The 9,966-nt window shown below is 32.8% G+C and overlaps 1 protein-coding gene across 1 annotated transcript in view; it reads right to left on the bottom strand.

The window, feature by feature from the left end:
* Positions 1–9,966, bottom strand: part of LOC112454115 (otoferlin-like) — a 20,029-nt gene that overhangs the window by 1,339 nt on the left and 8,724 nt on the right. The window contains exons 14-22 of the mRNA XM_025015333.1: positions 9,509–9,735; positions 8,743–8,808; positions 8,557–8,691; positions 8,129–8,273; positions 7,559–7,688; positions 6,445–6,779; positions 4,356–4,486; positions 1,057–1,244; positions 176–411 (exon numbers count right to left, since the gene is read on the bottom strand). Of these exons, the coding sequence (XP_024871101.1) occupies positions 176–411; positions 1,057–1,244; positions 4,356–4,486; positions 6,445–6,779; positions 7,559–7,688; positions 8,129–8,273; positions 8,557–8,691; positions 8,743–8,808; positions 9,509–9,735 (1,593 nt within the window). The remainder of the gene's footprint in view (positions 1–175; positions 412–1,056; positions 1,245–4,355; positions 4,487–6,444; positions 6,780–7,558; positions 7,689–8,128; positions 8,274–8,556; positions 8,692–8,742; positions 8,809–9,508; positions 9,736–9,966) is intronic.

Genomic DNA, 9,966 nt, shown 5'->3' with positions numbered 1-9,966 from the left:
TACATATATACAATAATACCCCAGTTAATTTAAAAATAACTAAAAATCGAGTATCAAATACCTTACGCGATTGTTCCATATTATATCGCATGTGAAATTTATTTAGTTTTCCAATCAACAATTCACATTTTAAACGTTTCCGTACTGAAACAGATCGATGGTATATTTTAATTACCTATAAAATCATCCGAGGAGAAATGATCATTGTCCCAGACTTGTAAACGAAGCTTGCAAGGCAGCTTCTCCTCGATCTCATTTTTCGCGAACACTGACATTCTTCTGCGGACTATCATGACGTTCTCGCCTTTCGAGTACACGACGCGAAATACGAATCTCCAGTTGAAGTTGCCCTCGCCGGTCAGGGAATTATAGTGGATGTCGGTCTTCTGGTAATCCTCGTATTGAATCCATCTACGTAATTATTTCGAGCAGATAACGAGCCCGTTAATAGCGTATATCTATTGATCTGTCTCTAATCATTAAGTCCGTTATTAATTGGAACTAAAACTGATTATTTCCAAGAATTGATTAAAAATTAAATTGTTGTTAGATTTTAATAACTTTTAAGAGCCTTAGTGGTTTTAAAAGGTTACTTCTGCCGGCAGATATAGGATTCATTACGATAATAAAATTAAAAAAAAGAAAATGTATTTGCAGCCAACTACGTGGAATTAAAGTTCAATACCGATGATTTGCGATGTTCTTAATCACATTTAAATTGAAAAATTTAAAGCGAGATATATTTGAATCCACAAAACGTTATTAATCTCGCTTGTAAATATCGCAACACAATAATTTACAATTGTCTATCTTCGATTTCTGCTTCAACCGAATAAATCGCGCAAAATATCTGCCAATTGACAAATATTGTCGCTTATGAATCATTAATCAAGGGAGCTAATTAACCGCGGACAATAAAATAAATTCTGAATTTAGTCGAACTCAATTGCTATTTCATATCACGCTTTTCATATCTTTTGTGTATTACATGCAATTGTTAGATAAGCCCGATAAAATACTTTTATTCATTGGTCTCACATGTTTGCGATGGCATACCCTTTGACATAAATGTCGGAGCACTTTTCCCCGGTGAGGAATTGGCTCTCGGTCAACGGCACATCTTCGGTATTCCAAACAATTATACGAATTTCATATTCCTCCGATGTTGGGGGCGTAATGTTGACCGCCGGTTTCGGTGGCAATTGTCCAATTCGAAACATATCGATCCATATTTCAAGCTTGCCCTAAAATGTCATTTTTATACGGGAAACTCATAATTGTGCAATATCTTTTAATGCATTCTGCAGATTGATGATGCTGAAAAGATCTTAAGGTAAAAATATTGTGCTTATACAATAATTTACAGCGATGATAAGCAACCAAAGTAACCAATGCTATAATTACATTGAGCTCCGTATTTATTATATATAATATATTGATTTTTAAAATACATGTTATTTTTTACAAATATAATTTTGTGTCTCTTATTTTCTTATATTAGCTAAACATTATATACTATCTGATACTATCGTAATCAACTGACTAATTATTTAATCTTTTTTTATAATAAAAATTTAAATAATTAATTACTTTATTTATAATAATTATTAAATGTAACTATTAATCTAAATTTAAAGTGTACCTTTGTTTTGTAATCAGTAAAATTAGAAATAATATAATAATAATTATTAGTATCTACATCAGTATCGACATTAACGTTATTAAGTTATCCAGCTGCGTGACTTCAAGAAACTAAGAAAAGAAGTCGCTACATTTTACAAGGTGATTTAATCTCATTTTTTAATTTATTAAACTCACGAGACAGATTTTTAAATTAATAAAGTCATGTAGAGTTTTCACGTTCGTCACGAAACGTTAAAGTTTGATGTGTGTTATAATAATAGTTGATGTGTGTGTTTTAATAATTTAATATATGCAAATGTCTTTTTTATATTCATGAATTCTATTCTTTAAGTGAACGCGTTGGAATTAACGCGCGCCTGTTGATCGAGATAGAATATTCGGTGTGATTTTATTTTGTAAAACATCGAAATATTTCACGTTCGTTTGACTGACACGCAGCCTTGGTATTTGTTATCGCGACGTATACGGCACGCGCGATGTTTACGTAAGATCGCCGCGCTATCATTCGCAGGCTCGAGCGGGTAGGCAGCGGCGCGTGTCGTCGCGCGTTATCACCTCACAGAACACGATTAATCCCCCCGAATAATTTGCGATTCTTCATTAATTAACTGCCGCGATTAACAATTTGTAAACGCGCCGAGTTAAGGGTTGCCGATCCCAAGCACGTATTCGTGCGATTTATTCGCGTGACGTAGAAATCGAAACGACTGTGCACGAGAGTTATAAATTATCGCCTCGTGCTACTGACGCATGGTAATTGTTTCTTCAGTCCGAATTCGAGTTTATCGCGCATCGCGCTTTAAAATTCGCATCGATTTAAATGCAATTTCGCTATACGATTTTCGCATTGGGAACACGGAAAGATACTCGTGTCGGTGGATTCGAGTTACAGAGAGAGAGTCGCGTGTGTTATATATCGTTTATTAATAATACTGTGTATCTTGCAAGATTTATATGTCCAATGTTGCACGTGTGCAATACTGAATCCCAATTGGACATTTCCGAACGTTCCATCGCGCTTTAATTAACTAGACTTTACCGCGTTGTATCACTGCACATATCAATGTCGCTAATTTTTTGTTTATTAACGAAACGTCGTGTGTATATGTGTAGAACAAATTGATTTCGGATTCAACAACGTCGTGGCGTGTTTAATTAATAAGCATAATTACAGTTAATTCCGTATTCTAATATTTGCTGCAGGCGGCGCGGTATAATTTTGGTTAGCATGTGTATATCGCTTTGATCAAATCCTTCGCTGGAGATTCATCATATTCTGATGATTAATGTACCCGCGATCGTAATTAACGTTTTCATGAATGGACGTCGTATAAATAAATGCCATAAATAAGTGAGCGGCAAAGGAAAAACAATCTCAGAGAAAAAGATGAGGAGATTGGAGAAGTTAAAAATTAAAAAATACAAATATTAAGAATTTAAATTTAGAGTATAAAAATATTATGAGTGAATTTATTAAGCCATTTTTACTTGAAATGGATGGGCTGAAGAATAGATTAGCGAAAATATTTAATTCAGGAACATGCATATAACGTCCGTCATTCAATTTTGCATGCGCAACAGAATATAGCACGAAAGGATATCAATATACAGAAAGAATATCAATTTTAATATCGAGTACATTATAATTTATAATTGATTTCAAATTTATGATGTTATTGTTCCGATAAATAGTAAAAAATAAAATAGCAAGCAAAATAGCACTATAAGAAATAAAATGCTAATCTTTTTAGAATATAAACATTCTTTTATTTTATAATTCCTTTATTTATTGTTTATATATTATAGAAAATTAAAATAAATGTTCATACATTTTTGCTTCCTCATAGAGGAAGCTTTGTTTTTATATGTATGATGATGATGATTGATTGATATAAAATAAAATAAATTATTATTTTCAGAACATGATAGATATATTAATATTTAGACGTGTTTCTCTATTTTCCTTTTTTTCTCTCGTAAATATTTTTTTAATGAAAAATTGAGGGTATATACATTTGATCTTTTCCTACATTTCTCCATAATTATGTAAATATTTCACATACTGCTACGTATGAAGCAATATTCAGAAATATTTTCAATATTTGTTATTTAGAGTTATTAATAATTTACTTCAAAGTAGAGTAATTAATAATTTTTATTAAAAAAAATTAAATAATTTGCATATAACATTAAAAATTTCCTCTTTGTAATAAAATTGTCAATATTATTGATTACTACAGTATGCGTAGTACACATAAAAAATGAATAGACAAAGTCTGTTTAGCAGCAAAAATTAATTATCTGAATTTTAAAAAATCAGTTGCTTATGATAAATTAATGTGCAAATCTCTCGAGGCAATATCATAAACCTACTTTGATTGCTTATAATGCTCTTGAAAACTATTGTACCTAATCATAATATTTTTACATCAAAATTTTCGATTTTAATTAATCTTCAGAATATCTACATTATTATGTCATATATTGCAGTAGATGTTGGAAAATATCGTAATTATATTTATAGGCAAAAATTGTTTTGCGACAATTTTTAATCTGACAAGAGAAATGTAGCTCATTTGATAAAGTAATGCAAAATTTAATTAAGATATAAAGAGAATTTTTCTTCCGCGGCACAAGAATGTCTGTATCACGGTCACGTTTTCTAACGAACAGAGTTACTTTTCATAGTCAGACGATGAATTTCATGCAACCTGCTCGAGACCGGGCCTCTTAACGTTGAAAAGTGGCCGTCTCTCGACGTGCTCCGGTACCAAAGCACATCCGCAGATAGGAAAATCTTGCCAGTGGTGAAGTACGCTGAGAGCCATGCATTCTTCTTTGTCTGTCGGCGCACATATTGAATATTTAGTAGAAGTTTCTTAATAAACTATTTTTTACTTTGCATGTAATGTAAATTTTTATTTATTCATTAGTGTCAATTAGAGCAAAACATTTTTTAGATTGTAGAATAATAATTTTTAATTATATGTGATTAGATGATTATTTATATAAAGACCGTGTTTACACAGTCGTGTTTCTGATCCAGAAGAACTCGGCCAAAGCTAGTCACGCGACGTGATACGATTTAATAAATGGATCATGAGAGTCAGTTCAACATTCGTAACGTCACGTTCGTAATCGTGATTCAACTGAGAAACTCAGAGTTTGTCTTGAGGCAAAACGAACTTTGTTTCTTGCAGTTCTAATAATCGATTCCAAGAGAAACTTGTATGTGCACATGTTTTATATTTGTTAACCTCATATCAGAGTTATGTATTGAATCGGGAAGAATTCCGTATTTCTCAAGCATATTCTAAAAATAGTTGAAGAAATTGTGTATTTAAATAACTTAAATGGTCAATTAAAAAGTTTTATCTCAATTAAATAATTATTGAGATAAAAAAAACTTGATTTAAAATTCAAAAATAAATTGTTAAAATCTTGCAACTAGAAACTGTTATTACATTCTTGTATAAATAATGGACAATAATTTCTTATATTGCATATTAATTATTAATATAAGAAGCGTACGTGAGTATCTAATATTAATTTTTTAACTGTGTATCAGTAGTTTAAAATCTAACATTATTAGATGAATTAAAGTTATCTACAATTTCATCGAAAAAGTATTTAGTCTAAAAACTATAATTTACCTGAAATTAATTTTCTATTTTATGAATGATAGAGTCTTCGGATAAATGTTAAATGATAAATGTCAACGCGATGATAATCTTTTTATCGGGATTAATTTGAAATGTAAGAAACCGAATCTTTATTGCGAATTGATATAGCATTAAATATTTCGAGGTAATAACAGATCGGCTGGCACGCGGTCTTGGTGCTTGTTTTTACAATTAGGTACAGCGCGCTATGTTTATACAAACTCGCTACTCGCTGTACGTTATCATTCGCACTTGAGACTTGAGCGAGGCACTTCGTTTCATAAAACGCGATCTCTCCTTCCAAACGATTAGCGATTCAGTTTTCGATTAATTAACTCTGATTAGCAATTTGCAAGTATATCGAACAATTTGCAAATATACCAGTTGCACGATGTATTAATTCATATTTTATAGCTTCCTTATTTATTAAATGTTTCGTTTCGATGACAAAGTGTGTGGCTGGCACACGCGACTAATTATTTTATTGTCATTCGCACGGGCTTCTTTTGTTATTCGCATTATTAAAATCGGAAATGCCGTACGATTGTTGTACTTTTATTAGGGCATTTGAAATTGTAATTAATCATATTTTCACAATAAACATTGTGCCTGTGGAATAAAGAAATAAGAGAAAAAGAAGTCTAGAAAAAATGAAATAATCAGTAATTTACTAATTTAATATTTATATTATTTATTATTTTTTTTATTTTATTTAAAATCGAGACTTCAAATTTTAAGAAAATTTTGTTGATTTTAAGAAAATTAAGATCTGCGTTTGGCCTCTTTTCCAAGTAGCAGAGTGACGTCAAATGACGTATTAATAACGGCTTAATGACGTCTCTAACGTCAATAAAACGTCATTAAGACGTCTTTGGACGTCATCTTACTGGATTATATGTATAAAAGGAAGCAAACCAGAAATTTCTTTAGTATATTTTTATTCAAAATATCTCATCCGTCACGCTTGTGAAATGAGATTCAAGTATCGGTTTTCAATGTAAACCTAAATCTCCTATTTGAATTGTAAATTACAAATGACTGGTGTTTGATTTGCATCAGGATATGAAACTCTCTCTATCGGGTTATCACTTAGCAGTTACGATAATCTTCGATCAATGGAAATATTATATATACGTACCGACCTCGTCTTCGCGCTCGATCACAGCATGAAAGGGAAACGACTGCTTCCCAATCTTAATTTCTCGTTCCCCGTATTCCGGTGGCGGTAGATTGTTCTTCCTGCAGAGGAACTCCAGGATCTGCGTCGGTTTTTCGCGATCTCTCCAAGCATTATAACCGACGGTGCTGTAGGCGCTCGCGATTCCACAAAGCGCCCGATGCCGACTGTAAAATCGGTTTTCGATGTCAATCCGCGTCACGCCGATTAGATCATCGGCTGTCGTAGCGTCGAAGTCCCACACTTGAATCTCTAACATGTAATCTTGCGGGAAGCTCGCCTCGATTTCGAACACACTGCCAGATAATATTTACTATTTGAGGATAATCGCGCTAATACTTTTTTATGTTTATTCGAAATCGACCATAGGTACTGCTTTAAAAAAATAAAGAATATTTGACAACTTATTTTTTAGAATAGATATTAATTATTTTAGATAAAAATGATATGGCATGAAAGAGTTAAATTTTATTTCATTTATTATCCTTAGAGGATCTAAGACTGTTTTTTAAATATTGCATATTTAAAAATAAAAAATATATTGATTAACAAAATAATTTTAATCGCTGTTATATTTATGCTATGTTATTATTTAAAATAGCTAGAAAATCCAATCGTGCAGGTTGGATAATCGTGCTAATTGATCTCTTTTTTTTAGTCGAAATCAATCACCGGAGACTCTGCTTTGGGAAAAAAAATCTAGGGCAATTTGTTTTTTATGGCCTAGCTATCACATTATTTTTGGGTAACGCGGTACTAAAAAATAAATTTTATTTTATTTATTGCTAGAAAACTTGAAAGAGGCTATTTATTTCTTAGTTATTGCATTTTTAAAAACGAAAAACATATATGGTTATCAAAATAATCTCGATCCCTGTTACATCTACGCTAGTTTGTTACGTGAAGTAGCTCGAAAACTCGATCGTGTAGTTTGAGAGCTGTAAAAAGCCGATACGCACGGGTGCACAGATGGATATCGATAAAATATTTCTCGATAACGCCCGAGGAGCATGCATGGCAGCTATACCGCGGTGTGCTATGGAAAGAAGGTACGGTAACTTTTTGTTGACCTTACCGACCAAACGTAGGGTTCAATTGATTAGGTATATAATTCTTCCTGTCGCTGATAGAATTTTTTCCCAGCTTCACGCAAAGATACGGGTCAGACTTGCCGCTGAGGGGATCCTTAGGCTGTAAGTTAATGCCTGCGCGAAAAGCAAATTTACTGTCGGCTCGATGCCGCAGAGATGGGCTTTCTAGCTTTCTTGAGGAATATAAGGTGTACCAGAAAATCCCGCGAATAAAACGGTAAGGGATCTTTAAACCACCCTCTATAAACTTCCCTTTTTTTAATAAGAAAATGTTTACACAGGATGTTTACACGGAGAAAATGTGGTATCCCGTTACACGCTTTCGTTCATAATTACTTCATAATTACTTCGTCAAGTTTGGATTAATTTTTATTAGGTAAAATAGAATCTACGACCATTTACGGTTTTATAATTAAGAATAAATATTTGAACAATGTATAGCTTTGAATTTACTTTTGTTGAGAAGTCTGTAAGTTAATATAAAAGCAAATGAGCAGAGTGTTTTTAAAACAAGTTATTTTTTTCGACGCACATGGTATAATGCGGAAACTAACCCTTTACGACGTAGAGTCTAACGAGAAGCTTAACAGGCTCTTGAGGCGGATAATCGTTGCACAGGCCATTAGCCGCGTCTCTCCCGCTTCTCGTTTTGCATGGAAAATTATCAGGATGCGGCCATCGGTATATAGAAATATACCCCTAAAATCACAATTTACAGTCTTTGACATAAATAAATTGAGTGCCATGGTTGATGAGACGTTGAACAGATTCGATCTACATTATTAATTTATTTACAGTCACCGTTGATATTTGTCGCACTTAATTAATTACACTTAATTAACATACTTCATTAATTATAATTTGTTTAAAGAAAATTAGATAAAATTCCTTTCACGATAAAGAGCTTTCTCTCTGTCATTTTCATATAAAATCAGTCTATATATTATATATTTTTTAAAGATAATTTTTTTTAATGAATTGCCTTGAATTTGCCAGCGTAATTATCTCCAGCGTGCTCGGTAATTTCACCTTTTCTTCCACGCCACAATTCGAAAGTACGGAGTCGGTCTTGAAACCCCTCGAATTGCGGCTGCGTCTCCAGCTCCGTGGAATAGATCTGATTTCAGTGTCTGAGCACTCAAGTTTTGACAAGTGCATTAAATAGTACCTTGAACGTTGCCACGGGTTTACGACGAAATGCTATCGTGATTCCCAATTCTCTGTTTCTCTCTTCCTACGGATTCAACGACGCTCAATAATTTGCATTATAAAATATATCTCGATTGAATGGATCTAGCCAATCAAGACTCGTGTTTTACATTCGATTTAGAATCGGTTCATTTATCAGTAACGTGATTTATCAGTGATCGCGAAATAAAGCTGAATCGAGGAAAATTTTAGAAAATTTCTTGAAGATTCAGAAAAATAGAAGAGAAACCTAAAAGAAGTCCTTCTTGAAGTCCTATAAATTCTATAATATAAAATTTTTTTGCAATTTATAATTTATATAAAATTTTCAGAAATAAGAAAGCAGAGACAAATATATCTAAATCGTTAAACTGCATTCTAATCATATAAGATAGTAAACTACTAAACGTTTAAACAGTTAAGTATCTAAGCAATTAAGTTACTAAGCGCCCTGACCCGTTAGGTACCCAAACAATTAAATTTCTGAGCGCACCTAAGCAGCTAAGTATTTCAGCAATTCAGTATCTATTACGCAGTTACATTCACACGATTTATAGTATCGGAAATCCTTAAAGATTAGAAAAATAATTAAGTTTGAAGAATTTAAGGAAGTAGATATTTTAAACGTTTTTAACTACAAATGCGTTAATAACGCTTTTCATCCGTGTCAATGAATTTCTCGTGCAAAGTGATAAGAAATAACTTCGGCAATAATTATTCTTTACATTTAAAGCAACTTTACAAACCTGGAGGGAGGCGAAATATTTATTCCACCAATCGAGAGTCTCGTCATCGCTTTCTTTATAAATTTCCACCTTCTTTCTCTTAGTAAGAAACTTAAATTTCAATATCCTCTTGATGATTACGAGCAGTCTCTTCAACTTGGAGTGGACGTCCGTTGCAGCCATTCTCTTATATGCAATGAGACCTTTGTTCTCTTCCTTCGAAGGGCTATAATCGATCGGCAAAGGTACTGCACCAATAATAAAATATGAAACCAATATTAAAAATCCTGCAATTATTTGCGTACAGGGTAATGCACAAAATATTTTTGATAATACGAATGATAATAAAAAGAAACTCTTCTGATTTATTCCGTGCCTACCACCTACCTGACCGTTGCCCTTACGCCACTTTCCCTTTCCTATATCTAACCCTATCCTCTCCCTTTGACCTGTGTCCACTCACACACGCTCTCTCACTC

Source organism: Temnothorax curvispinosus, unplaced genomic scaffold, assembly GCF_003070985.1.
Source record: "Temnothorax curvispinosus isolate PA1 unplaced genomic scaffold, ASM307098v1 QBEX01004791.1, whole genome shotgun sequence".
In the NCBI taxonomy this organism is placed as follows: domain Eukaryota; kingdom Metazoa; phylum Arthropoda; class Insecta; order Hymenoptera; family Formicidae; genus Temnothorax; species Temnothorax curvispinosus.
Note: the sequence above shows the minus strand (reverse complement) of the source record. Positions and strands in the feature narration are given on the sequence as shown.